Source organism: Heterodontus francisci, chromosome 26 (assembly GCF_036365525.1).
Source record: "Heterodontus francisci isolate sHetFra1 chromosome 26, sHetFra1.hap1, whole genome shotgun sequence".
NCBI classification, from domain to species: Eukaryota; Metazoa; Chordata; class Chondrichthyes; order Heterodontiformes; family Heterodontidae; genus Heterodontus; species Heterodontus francisci.
This window is the reverse complement of record NC_090396.1, coordinates 72,056,655-72,084,113: the sequence shown is the minus strand read 5'-3', so window position 1 is coordinate 72,084,113 and position 27,459 is coordinate 72,056,655. Positions and strand designations below refer to the sequence as shown.

Below are 27,459 nucleotides of genomic sequence, written 5' to 3'. Positions count from 1 at the left end.
GTACTCAGTGCACATCACCAGGGTATACTAGCATCAGCCCTTGTACTCAACGCACATCACCAGGGTATACTAGCATCAGCCCCTGTACTCAGTGCACATCACCAGGGTATACTAGCATCAGCCCTTGTACTCAGTGCACATCACCAGGGTATAATCGCATCAGCCCCTGTACTCAGTTGTCATCACCAGGGTATAATCGCATCAGTGCCTATACTCAGTGCACATCACCAGGGTATACTAGCATCAGCCCCTGTACTCAGCGCACATCACCAGGGTATACTAGCATCAGCCCCTGTACTCAGCGCACATCACCAGGGTATACTAGCATCAGCCCCTGTACTCAGCACACATCACCAGGGTACACCAGCATCAGCGCCTGTAAGTGCATATCACCAGGGTATACTAGCAACTACCCCTGTACTCAGCGCACATCACCAGGGTATACCAGCATCAGCCCCTGTACTCAGTGCACATCACCAGGGTATACTAGCATCAGCCCTTGTACTCAGTGCACATCACCAGGGTATACTAGCATCAGCCCCTGTACTCAGTTGTCATCACCAGGGTATACTAGCATCAGCCCTTGTACTCAGTGCACATCAGGGTATACTAGCATCAGCCCTTGTACTCAGTGCACATCACCAGGGTATACTAGCATCAGCCCTTGTACTCAACGCACATCACCAGGGTATACTAGCATCAGCCCCTGTACTCAGTGCACATCACCAGGGTATACTAGCATCAGCCCTTGTACTCAGTGCACATCACCAGGGTATAATCGCATCAGCCCCTGTACTCAGTTGTCATCACCAGGGTATAATCGCATCAGTGCCTATACTCAGTGCACATCACCAGGGTATACTAGCATCAGCCCCTGTACTCAGCGCACATCACCAGGGTATACTAGCATCAGCCCCTGTACTCAGCGCACATCACCAGGGTATACTAGCATCAGCCCCTGTACTCAGCACACATCACCAGGGTACACCAGCATCAGCGCCTGTAAGTGCATATCACCAGGGTATACTAGCAACTACCCCTGTACTCAGCGCACATCACCAGGGTATACCAGCATCAGCCCCTGTACTCAGTGCACATCACCAGGGTATACTAGCATCAGCCCTTGTACTCAGTGCACATCACCAGGGTATAATCGCATCAGCCCCTGTACTCAGTTGTCATCACCAGGGTATAATCGCATCAGTGCCTATACTCAGTGCATATCACCAGGGTATACTAGCAACTACCCCTGTACTCAGCGCACATCACCAGGGTATACCAGCATCAGCGCCTGTACTCAGTGCACATCACCAGGGTATACTAGCAACTACCCCTGTACTCAGCGCACATCACCAGGGTATACCAGCATCAGCGCCTGTACTCAGCGCACATCACCAGGGTATACCAGCATCAGCGCCTGTACTCAGTGCACATCACCAGGGTATACCAGCATCAGCGCCTGTACTCAGTGCATATCACCAGGGTATACTAGCACCTGCCCCTGTACTCAGTGCACATCACCAGGGTATACCAGCATCAGCGCCTGTACTCAGCGCATATCACCAGGGTATACCAGCATCAGCGCCTGTACTCAGTGCACATCACCAGGGTATACTAGCACCTGCCCCTGTACTCAGCGCACATCACCACGGTATACTAGCACCTGCCCCTGTACTCAGCACACATCACCAGGGTATACTAGCACCTGCCCCTGTACTCAGCGCACATCACCAGGGTATACTAGCACCTGCCCCTGTACTCAGCACACATCACCAGGGTATACTCGTACCTGCGCAGATTGACTCCAAACAAAAGATACCATCTTCTGGAGAAGATGGAGTGCGCAGGGAATTGGCAGGGCAGAAACAAGTAGCTGTATCCAGGCACCGGGAGTGGATTTTGTTTTTTGGCCCTGCTCCAGAGCAGCAAGTAAACAGAAAAAAGGAGTTTCATATTCATGATCTATGCAGCCAGTGAAGTACTTTTGAAATGTAATGTTGTAATGAAGGAAACGTGATAGCCAATTTGGACACAGCAAGATCCCACAAATTGCAATATGATAATGACCAGATACTCTGTTTTTTCGTGGTGTTGGTTGAAGGATAAATATTGGCTCCAGGACACCCTTCTGCTCATTTTTAAGATCGTGACCATGGGATCTTTTATGTCCACTTGAGAGGGCAGAATGGACCCTAATATAGCATCTCATCAAGAAAGCAGCACCTCTGTCAGGGCAGCATTCCCTCTGTATGCACTGGACTATCAGCCTGGATTTTGTGTTCAAGTCTCTGGAGTAGGACTGCGAACCACAACCTTCTGACTCAGAGGCAAGGATGCTACCCACTGAGCCATAGCTGACTTTAGCAATAATAAAACAAACGCAAAATACTGCGGATGCTAGAAATCGGAAAGTTCTGGAAATACTTAGCAGGTCGGCAGCATCTTTGAAGAGAGAAACAGAGTTGAGGAACCAACTAGAGAACAGGCTATCCTAGACTGGGTATTGTGCAATGAGAAAGGATTAATTAACAATCTTGGGTGCGGGGTCCCTTGGGGAGGAGCGACCATAACATGATAGAATTCTTCATTAAGATGGAGAGTGAAGTAGTTGAATCCGAAACTAGGGTCCTGAATCTAAATAAAGGAAACTACGAAAGTATGAGGCATGAGTTGGTTATAGTAAATTGGGGAACTTTACAACAAGAGTTGATGGTGGATAGGCAGTGGATAATATTTAAAGAACGTGTGCATGAATTACTACAATTATTCATTCCTGTCTGGTGCAAAAATAAAACCAGAAAGGTGGCTCAACCATGGATTACAAAAGAAATTAAGGCAAGTATTAGATCCAAAGAGGAGGCATATAAAATTGCCAGAAAAAGCAGCAAGTCTGAGGATTGGGAGCAGTTTAGAATTCAGCAAAGGAGGACAAAGAGGTTGATTAAGCGGGGGGAAATAGAGTATGAGAGTAAACTTGCGGGGAACATAAAAACTGACTGTAAAAGCTTCTATAAATATGTGACGAGAAAAAGATTGGTGAAGACAAATGTAGGTCCCTTACAGTCAGAAACAGGGGAAATTATAATGGGGAACAAAGAAATGGCAGAACAATTAAACACATACTTTGGTTCTGTCTTCACAAAGGAGGACACAAATAACCTCCCAGAAATGTTAGGGAACCAAGGGTCTAATGAGAGGGAGGAACTGAAGGAAATCAGTATTAGTAAAAAAAAAATGCTAGGGAAATTAATGGGGTCAAAGGCTGACAAATCCCCAGGGCCTGATAATCTACATCCCAGAGTACTAAAGGAAGTGGCCCTGGAGGTAGTGGATGCATTGGTGGTCATCTTCCAAAATTCTATAGACTCTGGAGCAGTTCCTACCGATTGGCATGTGGCAAATGAAACCCCACTATTTAAAAAAGGAGGTAGAGAAAAAACAGGGAATTACAGACCAGTTAGCCTTACATCAATAGTGGGGAAAATGCTAAGAGTCTATTATAAAGGATGTGATAACAGAACACCTGGAAAGCATAAACGGGATTGGACAAAGTCAGCATGGGTTTATGAAAGGGAAATCATGCTTAACAAATCTACTGGAGTTTTTTGAGGATGTAACTAGTAGAATAGATAAGGGAAAACCAATGGATGTGGTGTATTTGGAGTTTCAGAAAGCTTTTGATAAGGTCCCACCTAAGAGGTTAGTGTGCAAAATTAAAGCACATGGGATTGGGGAATATATTGGCATGGATTGAGAATTGGTTGACAGACAGGAAACAGAGAGTAGGAATAAACGGGTCTTTTTCCGGGTGGCAGGCAGTGACTAGTGGGGTACCTCAGGGATCAGTGCTTGGGCCCCAGCTATTCACAATATATATTAATGACTTGGATGAGGGAACTAAATGTAACATTTCCAAGTTTGCAAACAACACAAAGCTGGGGGGGAATGTGAGCTGTGAGGAGGATGCAAAGAGGTTCCAATGTGATTTGGACAAGTTGGGTGAGTGGGCATGACAGATGCAGTGTAACGTGGATAAATGTGAGGTTATCCACTTTGGTTGTAAAAACAGAAAGACAGATTATTATCTGAATGATGATAAATTGGGAAAGGGGGAAGTGCAACAAGACCTGGGTGGCCTGGTACACCAGTCGCTGAAAACAAGCATTCAGGTGCAGCAGGCAGTTAGGGAGGCGAATGGTATGTTGGCCTTCATTGCAAGAGGATTTGAGTACAGGAGCAAGGATGTCTTACTGCAGTTATACAGGGCCTTGGTGAGACCACATCTGGAGTATTGTGTGCAATTTTGGTCTCCTTATCTGAGGAAGGATGTTCTTGCCATGGAGGGAGTGCAAAGATGATTTACTAGGCTGATTCCTGGGATGGCAGGATTGACGTATGATGAGAGATTGGGTCGACTAGGCCTATATTCAATAGAGTTTAGAAGAATGAGAGGGGATCTCACAGAAACCTGTAAAACTCTAACAGGACTAGACAGGCTAGATGCAGGGAGAATGTTCCCGATGGCTGGGGAGTCGAGAACCAGTGGTCACAGTCTCAGGATATGGGGTATGCCATTTAGAACCGAGATGAGGTGAAATTTCTTCACTCAGAGGGTGGTGAACCTGTGGAATTCTCTATCGCAGAAGGCAGTGGAGGCCAAGTCATTAAATATATTCAAGAAGGAGAGAGATATATTTCTTAATGCCAAAGGGATCAAGGGGTATGGGGAGAAAGCGGGAACAGGGTACTGAATTAGACCATCAGCCATGATCTTTTTTGAATGGCAGAGCAGGCCCAAAGAGTCGAATGGTCTACTCCTGCTCCTATCTTCTATGTTTCTATGCTTAGTGTTTCAGGTCTGTGACCTTTCATCAGAACCATCAGGACTTGAACCTTCTCTGTTGGAGTAGGGGATAGAACTGAAACCTTTGCTAATATTGACTCCATGAAATCTCCTGTAAAGACAGTCTTTCTAAGAAAGATTTATAACACAATTATCACATGCCTAGGATGCTTTACATTGAATTAATTCTTTTTAAATACAGTCACTATTGTGACAGTCAATTATATTACACAGCAAGATCCTTCAAACAGCAAATTAAATCGCAGGTCAGTTTGAATGTTTTTCCTGATCTTGGTTGAGGGAGGACTGTCCCAGTATCTCCAGGACACTGGGTGAACATCCTACTGTTCTTCAGACTGTGACAGGAAACCTATTTGCCTGTGTTGGATCCTTTTAACTCCAGTTCTATATTGCTGGAAACAGCACATGAGAGTTTAATACCCAAAGCCGCACCTTCACAGCAGAAATGGCCGACCCCTTATTCTGAGATTATGACCCCTAGTTCTAGATTCCCCAGCCAGGGGAAAGATTTTCTCAGCACCTACCCTGTCAAGCGTCTTAAGAATTTTATATGTTGCAATTAGATCACCTCGCATTCTTCTAAACTCCAGGGGCTAATCTGCTCAATCTCTCCTCATCGGGCAAACCCTTCATTCCAGGAACCAGTTGACTGAACCTACATTCCATGCCCTCTAGTGCAAGTATATACTTCCTTAGGTATCGCTAAACTAGATATTACAAGTCTCCTAGATCTCTGCACTGCACCAGTTCTGACTTCTGGTGCACCTGGAATATTGTGTGCAGTGTTGGTCTCCTTATCCGAGGAAGGATGTTCTTGCTATAGATGGAGTGCAGTGAAGGTTGACCAGACTGATTCCTGGGATGGTGGGACTGACGTATGAGGAGAGATTGAATCGGTTAGGATTATATTCGCTGCAGTTCAGAAGAGTGAGGGGGGATCTCATAGAAACCTATAAAATTCTAACAGGACTTGACAGGGTAGATGCAGGAAGGATGTTCCAGATGGTGGGGGAGTCCAGAACCAGGGGTCATAGTCTAAAGTTACGGGGTAAACCTTTCAGGACTGAGATGAGGAGAAATTTCTTCACCCAGAGAGTGGTGAGCCTGTGGAATTCGCTACCACAGAAAGCAGTTGAGGCCAAAACATTGTATATTTTCAAGAAGGAGTTAGATATAATTCTTGGGTCTAAAGGGATCAAAGAGTATGGGGCGAAAGCGGGAACAGGTTACTGAGTTGGATGATCAGCCATGATCATAATGAATGGCAGAGCAGGCTCGAAGGGCCGAATGGCCTACACCTGCTCCTATTTTCTATGTTTCTATCTCCGATTTTCATTGCTGTGCTATTGGTGGCCTTGCCTTCAGCTACCTAGGCCCTAATGTCTGAAATTCCCTCCTTAAAACTCTCCACTTCACTACCTCTCTCCTTTCAGATGCTCCATAAAACTGACCTCTTGCAAGGGTTTGGTCACCTGCGTTGATACCCCTGCTCGGCTTCAAATTTAGTTTGATAACGCCCCTGTAAAGCACCTTGGGATCTTTTATTAGAATAAAGGTGCTATGTAAATGCAAATTGTTGTTGGCTAAGAAAAAGTGGACTCCAGCTCATAGGGGACACAAGCTCCACATATGGGAGCACTCGCTTATTCCAAGATAATATCTACAGGGAAAAAATACTGCACATTATGAGAATCTACATAAAACTAAACCGGGTTATTTGTTGCCGCCTAACAAATATTTGTTTTATAGTCTTGTAGTTCCCTTTCCTATATTCACTGTTTAATCTAAGGTTTTAGCCACCTGTATCATAATTCTGACTTCGTATTTAACAGGAAGGGAGCAACATAAAGTTTTCAGGTTGATGATCATTCAACAGACCAATGCCCTTTTGCCTTGCACCATCATCCTTTATATCATTTAATCACTCCTGTCCTCCATCTGATCACAGACCCTCCCCTTCATTCTATCCCTGACCCACTTTCATTGCCTCCATACTTGCTTAAAAACTGGTAAATATCTAACATCTAATTCTGACGTAAGATCATCGACCTGAAACGTTAACTCTGTTTCTCTCTCCACAGATGCTGCCAGATCTGCTGAGTATTTTCAGCATTTTCTGTTTTTATTTCAGATTTCTAACATCCACAGTATTTTACTTTTCGTTTTGTTTAAAAGTCTGTCGATTTCTGTCGTCGTTTTTTCTTGGACCCATAAACCCCCGCCTGTTTTTTTTTTGCGGTAGGCTGTCGCGGGAGGTGAGTTCCAACGCAGAAATTAACACTGCTCCCCATTCCTTTTCCTCCACATGTTCAGCGGGATCGGAGTTAGAAGATTTTCGGGACCACCTTCGTCTCAAATCATCCTCGACCGACTTGGCCGTAATGGACCCAGAACTCCGGTTTCACTTTCAACTGATGCCAAAGAACTGGCCAAATCTGTTCGTGCCATCATCGAAGCAGACTGTAAGTAATCAGGCAGTGACAGCAGTTATAATTCCCCTCCGCAACACCCTCATATTACACATGCTAGATCCAGTAATTTTTAAATGAAGGAGTCCAAAGCTAGTGGTCATAAATGTTCCGAAGAAGGGTCACTGACCCGAAACGTTAACTCTGCTTCTCTTTCCACAGATGCTGCCAGACCTGCTGAGTGAATCCAGCATTTCTTGTTTTTGTTTCAGATTTCCAGCATCCGCAGTATTTTGCTTTTATTATTATGGTCATAAATGTAAGATAGTCAGTAATATATTATTTTATTTCTATTACACCTATATGTGCAGAGGTTATACCTATCAGGAAAGGATAAAAGGACTGGGTCGGTTTTGAAAAGAGAAGGCTGAGGGGTGACCTAATAGAGGTCTTTAAAATTATGAAAGTTTTTCATAACGTGGATGCAGAGAGAATGTTTCCACTTGTGGGGAGAGCATAACCAGAGGCCATCAATATAAGACAGACACCAAGTAATCCAATAGGGAATTCAGAAGAAACTTCTTTACCCAGAGAGTGGTGAGAATGTGGAACTCGCCACCACAGGCAGTAGTTGAGGTGAGTAGTATAGATACATGTAAGGGGAAGCTGGATAAACACATAAGGGAAATGGGAATAGAGGATTATGCTGACAGATTTGGATAAGAAAGGATGGGAGGAAGCTCGAGTGGAGCATAAACACCAGCATGTACCAGTTGGGCCGAATGGTCTGTTTCTGTGCTGTAAAAGGTGCAGCCATTAGCCCTGCCCTTGGCCACACGCAGGACCATAAATGTTTCATTTACCTTGTTCTTGTGCCAATGGAGACACCTTCTCATGGGTACTATCACCAAATTCACCAATCACCATTTTATTTGACATTGATGAAGAGCAGTTCCAGGCAGAAGATGAATAAGGGAGAATGGGACCAAGATGGCAATTGGAGCACCCATTTCCCTCGATCAAAACTACAAAATAAAAGACCTTTACTTTGCGCACTTCGTATAGTCCCTGTCCAAATTAACACTGTGGTGGGCTTCAGAAATATGGGGTTAATGGATGCGGTTATCAGGACCTCAGAGTTGGGTTGTCCAGGCAGTCGACAACCCATGGGCAGTGCAGAGAGATGTTTGGCAGCTTTGTTCAAAGTGCGAAATTATCCTGATTGGCATCTGTCCATTTGTAACCTCCCTTCTCCTCTCCTCTCCTCTTTGACCCTTCCATCTCTGGGCTGTCAGAGCATCTTAACCCCCTTATCATCTGATCCTCTACCCCACTCTGCTATCCCACAGTGCCCTCTGATCCCCAAAATGGATCTTCTTGAAGTCTGTTGAGTTTTGGTTTAAATGTGTTCTGTTTTACTATAAAGTAAAATTCCTGATTTTGATTCTGCTCTTAGAGATGTTTCTGCTGGAAGGGAATAGTTAACTTTAGGCAAGAATCACCTGTTTTCTCTATAGAGGTTATACACGGCAGGCACGAAGACACAGTGCTGCTTGCCAGTGCTGGTAGTAACATCTTGTAATAATGACCGAGGTCAGTGTGCAGGTCACTGCAAGCTGCTGCCAGACACTCTGAGCCTTCAGCACGCTGGCTCGAATGCTGCGACAATACTTGTCTAACTTGTCTTGCTTTGTACAATACTTGTCTAACTTTTTTTATGAAGCTCTGTCAAGAGTTTGTGCGTGGAATTATAAACAGACATGGAAGCGAAAGGCCTGGGGAGCCAGGGCATTCTCTCTTGGATTACTGCACGGAGATGGTGGCGTGATCATGTCACGGAACTAGTACTCCAGAGGCCCAAGCTAATGCCCTTGGGACACAGATTCAAATCCCACCACAGCAGTTGGTGCAATTTAAATTCAACTGGAATTGAAAGCTAGTCTCAGTAATGGTGCCATGAAACTATAATTTATTCTTGTAAAAACCCATCTGGTTCACTAATGTCCTTTAGGGAAGGAAATCTGCTGTCCTTACCTGGTCTGGCCTACATGTGACTCTAGATCCACAGCAATGTGGTTGACTCTTACATGCCCTCGAAATGGTCTAGCAAGCCACTCAGTTCAAGGGCAATTAGGGATGGGCAATAAATGCTGGCCTGGCCTGCAACGCCCATATCCCATGAATGAATAAAAAAAATGATACTTTTTTGGGGGGGAAATATGCAGTGTGTCTTTAAGTCAGCAAAGGATCAGTGCTGCTTTAAGAACAAGCAAGCCTCAGGAGTTACCAAGAAGGTGTGTTCTGGTTGCCATTGGATACAACCAAACAGAGAGGTTACCAACCAATTTCAGCAGGTGCATCCTGCTTGCCTTGAACACAGCCATTCAGAGACTGAGAATCGATTATACAATGTAGGATTAACTTTTGAACTGGCTTTTAGTGGAGACAGACTGTTCTAACAGACAGACAGCTGGGCCAGCATTAAATGAACAGAGATCTCTGTTAATTTAAACTGAAGAAAGGGAAGTTAGACTGTGACGATCTTTTATCCCTCAAAAAATTCTAAAGCCAAATTGATTCATTGAAAATTGTTTGCGAGTTGTTGATCTGTGGTAGTCATCGCTGGACAGAAAAGGAGTTGAAGCTGAAGATGTTGCACATTTTTTCTTCCATCATCGAACCCTGGAAGACTGCGAGTGGACTTTAATTAGAGGGCTGTTTATCAGGAAGTATAAATCTGCAAGAACACAAATTTTTTATATTTTAAATGTTTTTAACTTCGTGTTTGAGTTTAGTTTTTCTAATAAACAGTTAATTTGTTGATCTAAAGACACCTGGTTTGGTTTGCCTCATTCAGGTGTTAATAGATGGTTCTATTTGGCTGTGGATTTCTTTAATTTGGTAAGTTTAAAGGGTATATTAGGTGATCTGTGGAGCAGCGGGACTGAATTGACTTGAGCGGTCGGTCGTAACACATCATTGACTCAGAGCCTGGCTCACCACCTCCATCGAACACAGTGCTGACCCTAACTTCAGAACTGTATGCCTTCAACAAAGCATAGGAGCATCTGGGTATTAAACAAGAGGCACTTAAATAACAAGGTTTCGCGTAATAGACATCCCAAAGAGTGAGGAACTGGGCAGTAGAGTATTTAGGGGGGAGAGAATGAGTGATGGCCTAAGCAGTAGAGGGTTTCAGGGAGAGAGAAAGACAGACCAAGCAGTAGAGGATATTGGAGAGTGAGATTAGAGCAAGTGATAAAGAATTTAGGAGAGAGAGAAGGACTGAGCAGTAGAAGGTTTTTGAAAGACTGACAGGATAGAGGAGAGTTGGACAAAGACACAGGCAGAAATGTAAGGTTTTTTTTGAAGAAAAAGCATTCCCTTTTGTACTGTCCTTCTCCTTTAATTCTGATCCTGATTATGAACAAGACAGAAACAGATATCGAGCCACAAGATAGCATACCACATGCGGTAAGTGCAGCTGGGAAACGTGACTGGAGAGGGGCGGAAGGAGAAGATTTGATTAGAGCAGAATTGTTTGCTCATCTGACAGTTCCCTCAGTTATAGTCACAGACAGATGCCTCGACCCCTCTACTTGGAACATAAAGCGATTAGCTTTTACCAGAGAAGAGCATCCTCTAGGGGAAAAGCCTGTCAGTTTAGTGTGGCATGTGGAGTGTGAGAAATAGAACTGCTGCCGTGTAACTGGGACTGGAGCTCACAGGGTAAGTTGTTCACAGTTCAGTTCCAGGTACAGTATACAGTCTAGAGAGAACTGCACTGAGAGAATAGGAGGAATTGCATTTTTGTAACGTGAAATCACAAGTCAGCAATTAGTGTACAGTTAATTACTTTTTGCCTTGTTCTGTTGGCAAAAGCAGTAGCCATCTTAGTTACAGCAAGATCCCACAAGCAGCAATGTTCAGTGCAAATGCTTTTGGTGATGGTTCGAGTAGGATTGTTGGCTCTTCTGCAGACTTTAAGATCACCTAAACAGTCAGATTGGGGCTCATTTTAACGTCTCATCTGAAGGATAGATTCGCAGGCATTGCAGCACTCCCTCTGTACTGCACTGCAGTGTCGGGCCAAACTGTGCTCATGTCTCTGGAGTGAATCTAATGGTTCGGATGAGAATTCAGCACCGAGCCAACCTGTCATATTGCCCCTGTTTCTGGGAAGGCTATTCTGGCACCTTTCTCAAACTCCTGTTCAAGGCACAAAGTGATCTTGGTAGATGATCCTACTTTCAGCTCCAGTCCCTTTGCCATCAGCACCTTTCTGATCCCTTTCTATTTTACAAATATTATTTAGTGTGAGCCTCTGAACTTACCTCTCCTGTTGCCTCTGAGAAGCAAATAACCGTTCTGCACACGCTACCTCCTCTGTTGTCTGCCGTGGCTCTGTGGCGAGCACTCTCGCCACTGAATCAGAAGGTCATGGGTTTAAGATCCACTCCAGAGACTTCAGCACATAATCTATGCAGCCATTCCAGTGCAGTACTGAGGGACTACTGCGCTGATGGAGGTGCTGTCTTTCGGATGAGACGTTAACCTGAGGCTCCGTCTGCCCTGTCGGGTGGATGTAAAAATCCCTTGGCACTGCTCGAAGAAGAGCACAGATCTGCCTGCTGCCCTCCCCAACATTTATTCCTTAACCAAAATCACTAAAAAGAAAAATCTAGTCATTCAGTTCTTTGCAGTTTGTGGGATCTTGCTGTGCACAAGTTGGCTGCCACATTTCCTACATCACAGCAGTGACCTCATCGTTAACAGTATTTCATTGGCTGTAAAGTGCTTTACAACATCCTGGGGTCGTGAAAGGTGCTACAGAAATGCAAGTCTTTATTTCTTTCGCTCTCCAGAAATGAAGACATATCGCACCCTTTCCTCCTGTAACTCATTGTTTCCCGGGATCTCGAAACTGGAACTTCTCTCCACCTAGTTTTGACACTTTCAGGAATTCCACAGGGCCATGTTCCTGCAGCAGCAGGTCCACCCCTCGGTAAATGGGGATGAGCGGGACTGCTGCTCATTTGCATGAGTCAGAAAGTGGAGATTTTCTTTTTTAAATTGAACACCTTTGGAGGTTCAGGCTTCTTGCCTGAGCTGGAACCACTGGTGCCTCCCATCCCTCGCATGTGCCCTTTCGAAGACTGGTTCGCTGGGAATTACCAGCTGCCACTACACCCAGGACCCCTCACAACCCCTGGAGTGGGAATATCAGGCATAGAGAATCTCTGCTCCCTGGCCATCATTTCCCTTTCAGAAAGAAAGAACTTGCATTTCAATACTTAAATAACTTGTATTTATTTACCTCCCTCAGGTCAGTGAATAAGTTGAAAGAAATAAAGACTTGCATTTATATAGCGCTTTTCACAACCTCGGGTCGTCCCAAAGTGCTTTACAACCAATAAAGTACATTTGAAGTGCAGTCACTGTTGTAATGTAGGAAAGGTACCAGCCGATTCGTGTCCTGCAAACTCCACAAACAGCGATGGGATAATCGGGTAACCTATTTCAGTGCTGTTGATTGAGGAATAAATATTCGGCAGGACATTGGGGAGAACTCCCCTGCTCTTCTTCAGATAGTGGCTGTGAGACCTTTAACATCTGCCTGAGAGGGCAGAGAGCGCCCTGGTTTTGCATCTTACCTGAAAGATGGCACCTCTGACAGTGCAGCACTCTCACAGGACTGCGCTGAGAGAGTCAGCCTGGACTGGGGCTTAAAACCATGACACTCTGACTCAGAGGAGAGGATGCTACCCACTGAGTGATGGCTAGTTGCTGCAACACCTGACAAGGCAATGAGGAAACTGCAAGATGACACAGCGGAACTGGCAGAGTGACCACGGGACACAGCGGAACTGGCAGAGTGACCATGGGACTCAGCAGAACTGGCAGAGTGACCACGGGACACAGCGGAACTGGCAGAGTGACCACGGGACACAGTAGAACTGGCAGAGTGACCACGGGACACAGCGGAACTGGCAGAGTGACCACGGGACACAGCGGAACTGGCAGAGTGACCACGGGACACAGCGGAACTGGCAGAGTGACCACGGGACACAGCGGAACTGGGAGAGTGACCATTGGACACAGCAGAACTGGAAGAGTGACCGTGGGACATGGTGATCAGTAGAACTGGCAGAGTGACCACGGGACACAGCGGAACTGGCAGAGTGACCACGGGACACAGCGGAACTGGCAGAGTGACCACGGGACACAGCGGAACTGGCAGAGTGACCACGGGACACAGCGGAACTGGCAGAGTGACCGTGGGACATGGTGATCAGTAGAACTGGCAGAGTGACCACGGGACACAGCGGAACTGGCAGAGTGACCACGGGACACAGCGGAACTGGCAGAGTGACCACAGGACACAGCAGAACTGGCAGAGTGACCACGGGACACAGCGGAACTGGCAGAGTGACCATGGGACACAGCGGAACTGGGAGAGTGACCGTGGGACACAGCAGAACTGGCAGAGTGACCACAGGACACAGCAGAACTGGCAGAGTGACCACGGGACACAGCGGAACTGGGAGAGTGACCGTGGGACATAGCGGAACTGGGAGAGTGACCGTGGGACACAGCAGAACTGGCAGAGTGACCATGGGACACAGCGGAACTGGGAGAGTGACCGTGGGACACAGCGGAACTGGGAGAGTGACCATGGGACACGGTGGATCAGGCTGAGTGACCGTGGGACACGGCGGATCAGGCAGAGTGACCGTGGGACACAGCGGAACTGGCAGAGTGACCACGGGACACAGCGGAACTGGCAGAGTGACCACGGGACACAGTAGAACTGGCAGAGTGACCACGGGACACAGCGGAACTGGCAGAGTGACCACGGGACACAGCGGAACTGGCAGAGTGACCACGGGACACAGCGGAACTGGCAGAGTGACCACGGGACACAGCGGAACTGGCAGAGTGACCACGGGACACAGCGGAACTGGGAGAGTGACCATTGGACACAGCAGAACTGGAAGAGTGACCGTGGGACATGGTGATCAGTAGAACTGGCAGAGTGACCACGGGACACAGCGGAACTGGCAGAGTGACCACGGGACACAGCGGAACTGGCAGAGTGACCACAGGACACAGCAGAACTGGCAGAGTGACCACGGGACACAGCGGAACTGGCAGAGTGACCATGGGACACAGCGGAACTGGCAGAGTGACCACGGGACACAGCGGAACTGGGAGAGTGACCGTGGGACATGGTGATCAGTAGAACTGGCAGAGTGACCATGGGACACAGCGGAACTGGGAGAGTGACCGTGGGACACAGCGGAACTGGGAGAGTGACCGTGGGACACAGCGGAACTGGGAGAGTGACCATGGGACACGGTGGATCAGGCAGAGTGACCGTGGGACACGGCGGATCAGGCAGAGTGACCGTGGGACACGGCGGATCAGGCAGAGTGACCGTGGGACACAGCGGAACTGGCAGAGTGACCGTAGGACACAGCGGAACTGGCAGAGTGACCGTGGGACACGGCGGATCAGGCAGAGTGACCATGGGACACAGCGGAACTGGCAGAGTGACCGTGGGACACGGCGGATCAGGCAGAGTGACCGTGGGACACGGCGGAACTGGGAGAGTGACCGTGGGACACGGCGGATCAGGCAGAGTGACCGTGGGACACGGCGGAACTGGGAGAGTGACCGTGGGACACAGCGGAAGTGAGAGAGTGACCGTGGGACACAGCGGAACTGGGAGAGTGACCGTGGGACACAGCGGAAGTGAGAGAGTGACCATGGGACACAGTGGATCAGGCAGAGTGACTGTGGGACACGGCGGATCAGGCAGAACTGGGAGAGTGACCGTGGGACACAGCGGAACTGGGAGAGTGACCGTGGGACACAGCGGAACTGGGAGAGTGACCATGGGACACGGTGGATCAGGCTGAGTGACCGTGGGACACGGCGGAACGGGCAGAGTGACCGTGGGACACAGCGGAACTGGGAGAGTGACCGTGGGACACAGCGGAACTGGGAGAGTGACCATGGGACACGGTGGATCAGGCAGAGTGACCGTGGGACACGGCGGATCAGGCAGAGTGACCGTGGGACACGGCGGATCAGGCAGAGTGACCGTGGGACACAGCGGAACTGGCAGAGTGACCGTAGGACACAGCGGAACTGGCAGAGTGACCGTGGGACACGGCGGATCAGGCAGAGTGACCATGGGACACAGCGGAACTGGCAGAGTGACCGTGGGACACGGCGGATCAGGCAGAGTGACCGTGGGACACGGCGGAACTGGGAGAGTGACCGTGGGACACGGCGGATCAGGCAGAGTGACCGTGGGACACGGCGGAACTGGGAGAGTGACCGTGGGACACAGCGGAAGTGAGAGAGTGACCATGGGACACAGTGGATCAGGCAGAGTGACTGTGGGACACGGCGGATCAGGCAGAACTGGGAGAGTGACCGTGGGACACGGCGGAACTGGGAGAGTGACCGTGGGACACGGCGGAACTGTCAGAGTGACCGTGTGACACAGTGGAACTGGGAGAGTGACCGTGGGACACGGCGGATCAGGCAGAGTGACCATTGGACACGGTGGAACTGGGAGAGTGACCGTGGGACACAGTGGAACTGGGAGAGTGACCGTGGGACACAGCGGATCAGGCAGAGTGACCGTGGGACACGGCGGAACTGGGAGAGTGACTGTGGGACACGGCGGAACTGGGAGAGTGATTGTGGGACACGGCGGATCAGGCAGAGTGACTGTGGGACACAGCGGAACTGGGAGAGTGACCGTGGGACACAGCGGAACTAGCAGAGTGACCGTGGGACACAGCGGAACTGGGAGAGTGACCGTGGGACATAGCGGAACTGGCAGAGTGACCATGGGACACAGCGGAACTGGGAGAGTGACCGTGGGACACAGCGGAACTGGGAGAGTGACCGTGGGACACAGCAGAACTGGCAGAGTGACCATGGGACACAGCGGAACTGGGAGAGTGACTGTGGGACACAGCGGAACTGGGAGAGTGACCATGGGACACGGTGGATCAGGCTGAGTGACCGTGGGACACGGCGGAACGGGCAGAGTGACCGTGGGACACAGCGGAACTGGGAGAGTGACCGTGGGACACAGCAGAACTGGCAGAGTGACCATGGGACACAGCGGAACTGGGAGAGTGACCGTGGGACACAGCGGAACTGGGAGAGTGACCATGGGACACGGTGGATCAGGCAGAGTGACCGTGGGACACGGCGGATCAGGCAGAGTGACCGTGGGACACAGCGGAACTGGCAGAGTGACCGTAGGACACAGCGGAACTGGCAGAGTGACCGTGGGACACGGCGGATCAGGCAGAGTGACCGTGGGACACGGCGGAACTGGGAGAGTGACCGTGGGACACGGCGGATCAGGCAGAGTGACCGTGGGACACGGCGGAACTGGGAGAGTGACCGTGGGACACGGCGGATCAGGCAGAGTGACCGTGGGACACGGCGGAACTGGGAGAGTGACCGTGGGACACGGCGGAACTGGGAGAGTGACCGTGGGACACAGCGGAAGTGAGAGAGTGACCATGGGACACAGTGGATCAGGCAGAGTGACTGTGGGACACGGCGGATCAGGCAGAACTGGGAGAGTGACCGTGGGACACGGCGGAACTGGGAGAGTGACCGTGGGACACGGCGGAACTGTCAGAGTGACCGTGTGACACAGTGGAACTGGGAGAGTGACCGTGGGACACGGCGGATCAGGCAGAGTGACCATTGGACACGGTGGAACTGGGAGAGTGACCGTGGGACACAGTGGAACTGGGAGAGTGACTGTGGGACACGGCGGAACTGGGAGAGTGACCGTGGGACACGGTGGATCAGGCAGAGTGACCGTGGGACACGGCGGATCAGGCAGAGTGACCGTGGGACACGGCGGATCAGGCAGAGTGACCGTGGGACAAGGTGGATCAGGCAGAGTGACCGTGGGACACGGCGGATCAGGCAGAGTGACCGTGGGACACGGCGGATCAGGCAGAGTGACCGTGGGACACGGCGGATCAGGCAGAGTGACCGTGGGACAAGGTGGATCAGGCAGAGTGACCATGGGACACGGCGGAACTGGGAGAGTGACCGTGGGACACGGCGGATCAGGCAGAGTGACCGTGGGACACGGCGGATCAGGCAGAGTGACCGTGGGACACGGCGGATCAGGCAGAGTGACCGTGGGACAAGGTGGATCAGGCAGAGTGACCATGGGACACGGCGGAACTGGGAGAGTGACCGTGGGACACAGTGGATCAGGCAGAGTGACCGTGGGACACGGTGGATCAAGCAGAGTGACCGTGGGACACGGCGGAAATGAGAGAGTGACCGTGTGACACAGTGGAACTGGGAGAGTGACCATTGGACACAGCGGATCAGGCAGAGTGACCGTGGGACACGGTGGAACTGGGAGAGTGACCGTGGGACACAGTGGAACTGGGAGAGTGACCATGGGACACAGCGGATCAGGCAGAGTGACCGTGGGACACGGCGGAACTGGGAGAGTGATTGTGGGACACGGCGGATCAGGCAGAGTGACTGTGGGACACGGCGGATCAGGCAGAGTGACCGTGGGACACGGCGGATCAGGCAGAGTGACCGTGGGACACGGCGGATCAGGCAGAGTGACCGTGGGACACGGCGGATCTGGCAGAGTGACCGTGGGACACGGCGGATCAGGCAGAGTGACCGTGGGACACGGCGGATCTGGCAGAGTGACCATGGGACACGGCGGATCAGGCAGAGTGACCGTGGGACACGGCGGAACTGGGAAAGTGACCATGGGACACGGCGGATCAGGCAGAGTGACCGTGGGACACGGCGGATCAGGCAGAGTGACCGTGGGACACGGCGGATCAGGCAGAGTGACCATGGGACACGGTGGATCAGGCAGAGTGACCGTGGGACACGGTGGATCAGGCAGAGTGACCGTGGGACACGGCGGAACTGGGAGAGTGACCATGGGACACGGCGGAACTGGGAGAGTGACCGTGGGACATGGCGGATCAGGCAGAACTGGCAGAGTGACTGTGGGACACGGCGGATCTGGCAGAGTGACCATGGGACACGGCGGAACTGGGAGAGTGACCGTGGGACATGGCGGATCTTTTTCACGGTATCTCATTTCCATCTGAAGATGATGTATAACACAAAACAGATGAAGATTGAGCTTGTCTAATCTTGTTTGCTAACGCCCCTTTGAAGGATGTTGGGATGTTTTACTACATTGAAGGCGCTGTATATATGCTAATTGTTGTTGTAGTCTACAATTACCCAGGTGAGTTAGCAATAAACCTGAGCACATCCAAAACTCTGCTGCCTGTCTCCTAACTCGCACCAAGTCCCAATCACCCAGCACCCAATGTACCTGCTGACCTACATTGGCTCCCAGAATAGCAACACCTTGATTTTAAAATTCTCATCTTTATTTTCATGTTCCTCCATGACTTTGCCCTCCCTATCTCTGTAATGTTCTCCAGCCTTACAACCTCTGAGATATCTGCGATCCTCTTGTACCTTCAGCTGCCTGGGTTCTAAGCTCTGCGATTCCCTCCCTAAACCTCTCTACCTCGCTTTTCTCCTTTAAGACACTCCTTAAAACCTCCCTCTTTGACCAAGCTTTTGATCACCTGTTCTAATATCTACTTATGTGGCTCAGTGTCAAATTTTGTCTGTGAAGCTACTCAGGACATTTTTCTGTGTTAAAGATGCTTTACAAATGCAAGTTGTTGTGGTCTGCAGTGCCCAGGTGAGTTAGTGATGAGGTACAGGCACATTCACTGTCCCATGTGGTGTCAGACTGAGTTGATTCCCAGGTAAAGGGTTAATGAGCAAAGAGTGCCTTGGAGCATGTTCAAGCTATGTTCACGTGCTTTTAAAAAACAAATTCACAGCAGTTGCCATGAACAGTAAGATTATGATGTGCAGACAGTGGAGGTATACACTATAGGATCAACATACTGTGCGACTCCTGATGTGTCTCAGCAATATGCCAGGTGTAATGGGAGCTGGCTGCAGGGACAGCATGGAAAATCAGCCTTTAAACCAGGAGGAGAGACAGCCAGCAACTGCTCACTTCCTTGATAGGAAAACCCGCAAAATATACGGTTTAACCATCGGCAAAACTGTGCCATCTGGAAGTTAAAAACAAATCTGTTATTTTTATCTTCCCTGGATTTTTTTCACTCTTTCCTTGGCCCTTTTTTTGCTCTGTAGCTTCTCCCAGCCTCAGGCTATAGGCGAAGAGATCTCCGCGTCACCCGCTGCCAATGCTACCCTATAGCTAACCACCAGGAGGTGTATAGGAGTGGTCCAGGAGCTCTCCTCCACATCCACACCCCCAATTCCCTATCTGGTTGGAAGCTTCTCCACATTGTGCGCAGCACTCGCCGTATGAAACGTCCCCATCCCACTCCGAACAACACTCTTCCTTGAAGCCCCCAATGACCTTTCCAGTCAGCACTCTCCTATGTAGCCCCCAGCTCCGGTCAGCACTTTGTGTAGCCCCCAACTCCTGTCAGCACTCTGTGTAGCCCCCAACTCCGGTCTGCACTCTGTGTAGCCCCCAACTCCGGTCTGCACTCTGTGTAGCCCCCAACTCCTGTCAGCACTCTGTGTAGCCCCCAACTCCGGTCTGCACTCTGTGTAGCCCCCAACTCCTGTCAGCACTCTGTGTAGCCCCCAGCCCCGGTCTGCACACTGTGTAGCCCCCAACTCTGGTCAGCACTGTGTGTAGCCCCCAACTCTGGTCAGCACTGTGTGTAGCCCCCAACTCCGGTCTGTACTCTGTGTAGCCCCCAACTCCTGTCAGCACTCTGTGTAGCCCCCAACTCCGGTCTGCACTCTGTAGCCCCCAGCCCCGGTCTGCACTCTGTGTAGCCCCCAGCCCCGGTCTGCACTCTGTGTAGCCCCCAACTGCGGTCTGCACTCTGTGTAGCCCCCAACTCCTGTCAGCACTCTGTGTAGCCCCCAACTCCGGTCTGCACTCTGTGTAGCCCCCAACTCCTGTCAGCACTCTGTGTAGCCCCCAGCCCCGGTCTGCACACTGTGTAGCCCCCAACTCTGGTCAGCACTGTGTGTAGCCCCCAACTCCGGTCTGTACTCTGTGTAGCCCCCAACCCCTGTCAGCACTCTGTGTAGCCCCCAACCCCTGTCAGCACTCTGTGTAGCCCCCAACTCCGGTCAGCACTCTGTGTAGACCCCAGCTCCGGTCTGCACTCTGTGTAGCCCCCAACTCCGGTCAGCACTCTGTAGCCCCCAACTCCGGTCTGCGCTCTGTGTAGCCCCCAACTCCGGTCAGCAATCTGTGTAGCCCCCAGCCCCGGTCAGTACTCTCCCCTGTAGCCGCGGCTGAGGTCGCGAGGTGACCATGCTGAAAGCGACTGCTGTAGACCCGTGTTGGACAGCTCACTGTGGAGCAGTGCATTGGGATCACAGCATGTTTTCCCTTCACCATTAGATAACATAATAGCTGATCTGATTGTGGCCTCAACTCCACTTTCCTGTCTGCCCCCAATACCCTTTGACTCCCTTGTCAATCAAGAATCTATCTAACTCAGCCTTAAAAATATTCAATGACCCTGCCTCCACTGCTCTCCGAGGAAGAGAATCCCACAGACTAACGACCCTCTGAGAGAAAAAATTTCTCCTCATCTCCCTCTTAAATGGGTGACCCCTTATTTTAAACTGTGTCCCCTAGTTCTAAACTCCCCCACATGGGGAAACATCCTCTCAGTATCCACCCTGTCAAGTCCGCTCAAGATCTTATATGTTTCAGTAAGATCACCTCTCATTCTTCTAAACTCCAATGGGTATAGGCCCAACTTTCATCATAAGCTAACCCATTCATCCCAGGAATCAGTCGAGTGAACCTTTTCTGAACTGCTTATAGTGCAATTATATCCTTAAGTAAGGAGACCAAAACTGTACAGTACTCCAGATGTGGTCTCACCAATGTCCTCTACAACTGTAGCAAAACTTGCTTACTTTTCTATTCCATTCCTCATGCAATAAACGACAACATTCCATTTGCTTTCCTAATCACTTGTTGTACTGGCATACTAACTTTTCGTGATAAAAACAGAAAGTGCTGGAAATACTCAGCAGGTCTGGCAGCATCTGTGGAGAGCGAAACAGAGTTAACGTTTCAGACCTGTGACCTTTCATCAGAACTTTTTGTGATTAATGTACCAAGGCACCCAGATCCCTTTGTATCACCGGGTTCTGCAATCACTATTTAAATATCATACTGCTTTTTTTTAACTCTTCCTACCAAAGTGCACAAGTTCACATTTTCCCACATTATACTCCATCTGCCAAATTTTTGTCCACTCACTTAACCTATCTGGCGGCACAGTGGTGCAGTGGTTAGCACCGCAGCCTCGCAACTCCATCGACCCAGGTTTGATTCTGGGTACTGCCTGTGTGGAGTTTGCAAGTTCTCCCTGTGACCGCGTGGGTTTCTGCTGGGTGCTCCGGTTTCCTCCCACAGCCAAAGACTTGCAGGTTGATAGGTAAATTGCCCCTAGTGTAGGTAGGTGGTAGGAGAATTGTGGGGATGTGGTAGAGAAAATGGGATTAATGTAGGATTAGTATGGGTGGTTGATGGTTGGCACAGAGTCGGGCCGAAGGGCCTGTTTCAGTGCTGTATCTCTAAATAAATAAATCCATTCGCAGACTCCTTCTACCCTCCTCATAACTTACTCTCCTACATATCTTTGTGCCATCAGCACATTTAGCAACCATCCATTCTGTCCCTTCATCCAAGTCATTGATATAGATTGTAAATAGTTGAAGCCCCAGCATTGATCCCTGTGGCACTCCACTAGTTGCACCTTACCCACCTGAAAATGACCCATTTTTCCCTACTCTCTGCTTCCTATTAGCTAACCAATCCTCTATCCATGCTAATATGTTACCCCCTACATCATAAGCTCTTATTTTGTGTAATAACCTTTGATGTGGCATCTTATCAAACGCCTTTTGGAAATCCAAGTATACCACATACACAGGTTCCCCTTTATCCACGTTGCTTGTTACTTCCTTAAAGAACTCTAATAAAGTAGTCAAACATGATTTCCCTTTCACAAAACCATGTCGACTCTGCCTGATCGCATTATGATTTTCTAAGTGCCTTGCTATAACCTCCTTACTAATAGATTCAAGCATTTTCCCTATGACAGATGTTATGCTAACTAGCCTGTGGTTTCCTGTTTTCTATCTCCCTCTCTTGAATAGAGGAGTTACATTCGCTATTTTCCAATCTGTTAGGGCCTTTGCAGAATCTAGGGAATTTTGGAAAATTACAACCAATGTATCTACTATCTCAGCAGCCACTTCTTTTAAGACCCTAGAATGAAGTTCACCAAGTCCTGGGAACTTGTCAACCTTTAGTACTGAGGGAGCACTGCACTGTCTTGAGGGGCAGTACTGAGGAAATGCTGTACTACCAGAAGGGCAGTGCTGAGGGGATGCTGCACTGTCGGAGCTCCCATTTTTCAGATAAGACGTTAGACTAGGCACCATCTGCCCTCTCAGGTGGACGTAAAAGATCCCATGGCACTCCTCAAAGAAAGCAGGGGCATTTTCCATGATGTGTTGGGGCTATTATTCATCCTTCAACCAACACCTAAAGCAGATGGTCTGGTCATGATCACATTGCAGTTTGTGGGAGCTTGCTGTGCACAAATTGACAGCTGCATTTTCTACTTTACAGTAGTGGCTACACTTCAAAAAGCTGTCTTGAGCTCTAAAAGCACAATTCCTTTTAGCCTCTTTTCATTATGTTGAAGCATATTGTGAGAGTCTCTCACTGACTGTCCTTAACCAAGGTTGAACATGTAGCTTTCAATGCAGGAAGGACACTGTTATCAGAATAATCATCAGTTATTGGAACAAGGGAGCAAGGATTAGAAGTATTTGCTTTCTTACATATAAATATACATCTTCTGCAACATCAGAGTAGTGATTAGGCTCAATCCCTTACAAGGTTATCAGCAGCACAAGAAGAAGCACTGGTGCTTACCCCAGCGCTTGTTTCCTGCCAGGAAGACTGGAGCTGCTGCACCTGCACCACAGACCTTTGTAAAAATCCAAGATCTCTGTCGAGAATCACACAGGGGAGGTATCATGCTTTCTGCTGCCGTGGTGCTCTCTCCCAAAGTCTGTGCAGCTCCCTGCACCACTGCTCCTTCCTGTGGGGCTGTCACCCAGAGATAGTCCAGTGAAGCCTTGTGCAGCACTGCTCCCACCTGTGGGGCTCTCTCCCACACTGAGTGGTCCCCTGGAACGCTCTCACTTGCACACAGTTAAGTGCCAGGGTAACTGTGAGGAGTCAGCCACTGGTGCACTGGGACCAGTGCAGTTTGTAACCCAGGCAGTTCGACTCTCAGCAGCTGGAGGGGTCGAGCTGCTCATCTTATTTGTTGTCTTTGTGCTCTGTTGCCTCCATTATGTTACCACATAACAACACTTCAAAAGTACTTCATTGATTGTAAAACACTTCGGGACATCTTGAAGTCATGAAAGGTTCTTTATAAAGACAAATCAATCTTTATTTCTCAGAAAAGTGGTGCAATAGTCAGCTCTGATTTCTGTTCTGAAGAGTCCGATGAAAGAACATCCAGGAACTGGAGGCTACCTCGCGGCTGTTAGCGTGCTGGGATAGTTATATGAGTGAAGCTGACCACATGCCATATGGAAGTTACAAGTGATGACCTAGAACTCGCTGCCTATGAGGGTGATGGAAGCAGAAATGATCAGTGATTTCACAAAGAAATTAGACGGACACTCGAGGGAAATAAACCTGCAGAACTACAGGGATAGAGCGGGGGAATGGGATTGACTGGTGTGCTCTACAGTGAGCTGGCATCGACTCGATGGGCCGAATGGCTGCCTCCTCTCCATTGACTATGATTATATTTCACGGTCTGTTCTTGTTGTTGCATTGGTTACAGTAGAAGTCTTGAAGTGCTAAAATTTTGATAGGATTTAAAATTTTGCTTTTTAATAAATTTGTTCTTGGGATGTGGTTGTTACTGGCAAGGCCAAGATTTATTGCCCATCATAATTGCCATTGAGAAGGTGATGGTGAGCTGCCCTGAACTGCTGCAGTCCATGTGGTGTAGGTACACCCACAGTGCTGTTAGGGAAAGAGTGCCAGGATTTTAACCCAGCGATGATGGAGGAATGATGATGTGTGACTTGGAGGGAAGCTTGCAGGTGGTGGTGTTCCTATGCAGCTGCTGCCCTGTCCTTCTAGGTGGTAGAGATCACGGATTTGGAAGGTGCTGATGAAGAAGCCTTGGCGAGGTATGAATTAGCAGTAGGAGTAGGCCACTCGGCCCCTCAAGTCTTTTCCGCCATTCAATAAGATCATGGCTGATCTGATTGTAACCTCAACTCCACATTCCCGCCTACCCCCGATAACCTTTCACCCCCTTGCTTATCAAGAATCTATCTACCTCTGTCTTAAAAATATTCAGACTGTGCTTCTGCCTTTTGAGGAAGAGAATTCCAAAGACTCTCAACCCGCTGAGAGAAAAAATTTCTCCTCGTCTCTGCCTTAAATGGGTGACCCTTTATTTTTAAACAGTGTCCACTAGTTCTAGATTTTCCCACAAGGAGAAACACCCTTTCCACATCCACCCTGTCAAGACCTCTCAGGATCTTATATCGTTCCGTCAAGTTGTCTCTTACTCTTCTAAACTCCAGTGGATACAAGCCTAGCCTGTCCAACCTTTCCTCATAAGACAACCCGTCCATTCCAGATATTAGTCTAATAAACCTTCTCTGAACTGCTTCCAACGCATTTACATCCTTCCTTCAATAAGGAAACCAATACTTTACACAATACTCCAGATGTGGTCTCACCAATGCCCTGTACAACTGAAGCATAACCTCCCTACTTTTGTATTTAATTCCCCTCGCAATAAACGATAACATTCTATTAGCTTTCCTAATTACTTGCTGGACCTGCATACTAATCTTTTGTGATTCATGCACTAGGACACCCAGATCCCTCTGCATCTCAGAGTTCTGTAATCTCTCACCATTTAGATAATTTTTATTCTTCCTGCCAAAATGGACAATTTCACATTTTCCCACATTTCCTCCATTTGCCAGACCTTTGCCCACTCACTTAACCTGTCTATATTCACTGATAGCCTGCTTATGTCCTCTTCACAACTTACTTTCCTCCCTATTACTATTACCTATCAGCAGATTTAGCAACCATACCTTTGGTTCCTTAATCCAAGTCATGTATATAAATTGGAAAAAGTTGAGGCCCCAGCACAGATCCCTGTGGCACACCACTTGTTACATCTTGTCAATCAGAAAATAACCCATTTATGCCTACTCTCTGTTTCCTGTTAACTAGCCAATCTTCTATCTGTGCCAATATGTTACCCCCTACACCAGGAGCTTTTATTTTTCACAATAACCTTTGATGTGGCACCCTATCCAAATGCCTTCTGGAAATCTAAGTACATTACATCCACCGATTTCCCTTTATCCACAGCACACGTTACTTCTTCAAAGAACTCCAATAAATTGGTTAAACATGATTTCCCTTTCACAAAACCATGTTGACTCTGCCTGATTACCTTGAATTTTTCTAAGTGCCAGCAATAACGCCTTTACTAATAGCTTCTAACATTTTCCCTATGACAGATGTTAAGCTAACTGGCCTATAGTTTCCTGCTTTCTTTCTCCCTTTTTGAATAAAGGAGTTACATTTGCTATTTTCCAATCTAATGGAACTTTCCCCACCCCGTGTGTTCTCTTTAAGAGGAACCACTTGATCAGACTTGGCCTGATGTTTTTTTCCTTTCGAGCCCAGGAGCACTGACACCAGTTGTAGTTCCCCACTTGCCACCCTGACTGAGATGGACTGACTCAATACAGACCACAGATCAAACTGGGGACCTTTCTGGCCTGTTTGGCTTAGCAAACCAAGGTCCTGTCTGCCCTTTCAGGAAGATGTAACAGATCCCACAGCATGATTTCAGAAAAGAGCAGGGGTGTTATTCCCGGTGTCCTAGGCCAATATTTATCCCTCAACCAACACCTAAAAGCAGATGATCAAGTCATTACCAGATTGCTATCTGTGGGATCTAGCTGTGCTCAGATTTGCTGCCGCGGTTCCTACATTACAACAGTGACTATACTTCATTGGCTGTGAAGCATTTTGGAATATCCTGAGGTTATAAAAGCTGCCATAGAAATGCAAGTGTATCTTTCTTTATTTTATTTATTTATTTTATTATTTAGAGATACAGCACTGAAACAGGCCCTTCGGCCCACCGGGTCTGTGCCGACCAACAACCACCCATTTATACTAACCCTACAGTAATCCCATATTCCCTACCACCTACCTACACTAGGGGCAATTTACAATGGCCAATTTACCTATCACCTGCAAGTCTTTGGCAGTGGGAGGAAACCGGAGCACCCGGCGGAAACCCACGCGGTCACAGTCTGTACCAGTACCAGTCTGTTTACCCATTGAGCAATTGTGGGCGCCAGGATTTGGTCGTGGAAAGCTGGGAGAGCGGAACCTCGTAAATAGTGTTGAGCTCTCTGTGACTTCGGCTGGTTCCAATCCAACTCTGTATTCTGATGTACACTCTGTCTACCATGTACGGTCCCCTAACCTCAGACTGGTTCCCAATGCGCTATCGTGGGCTTTGTTTGTAGCACAGCAAATGAATGGCATCCTTCCATCTGCGAGAGATGATGGGAATGCAGCCTGAGAACTATGGGGAGACCAGAGGAGATCATCTGCTGCACCTTTTTTGATGGCTGAGCAAGCTGAACCTGGAAAAGCAAAGTCTGCCACAAGTGCCACACATGAAGTTGTCCTTTGACAATGGTGCGGGGTGATCTCTACTGACGCCTTGTTTACAGGGCTGACGTCTGCTTTGGAGCTTCTGAAACCACATGTCGTTATGGTAGTGAATTCCTGCTCACAGCTGGTGTCACCGTTTGCATTGGTTGTCAGCTAGAGTTTCCCACTTGTTCTGATTGATGTTGAGGGCTTTCATTATCTCTTTTGACAGAATCCAGTAGCAGGGTGAAGGTGCGACCATAGAAAAGCACAGCAAATAGGGCTGCGCCATCAAGGGCACTCAATCGGACACCAACTGGACAGCATTGGCTTGAGGTCAATCA

The 27,459-nt window shown here is 48.7% G+C and overlaps 1 protein-coding gene across 6 annotated transcripts in view; it reads left to right on the top strand.

Moving 5' to 3' along the window:
* stxbp4 (syntaxin binding protein 4) overlaps positions 1-27,459 on the top strand; it is a 181,516-nt gene that overhangs the window by 132,147 nt on the left and 21,910 nt on the right. For all 6 annotated transcript variants that reach the window (XM_068058583.1, XM_068058580.1, XM_068058578.1 and 3 more), the window contains one exon: positions 7,178-7,326. In XM_068058583.1, the coding sequence (XP_067914684.1) occupies positions 7,178-7,326 (149 nt within the window). The remainder of the gene's footprint in view (positions 1-7,177; positions 7,327-27,459) is intronic.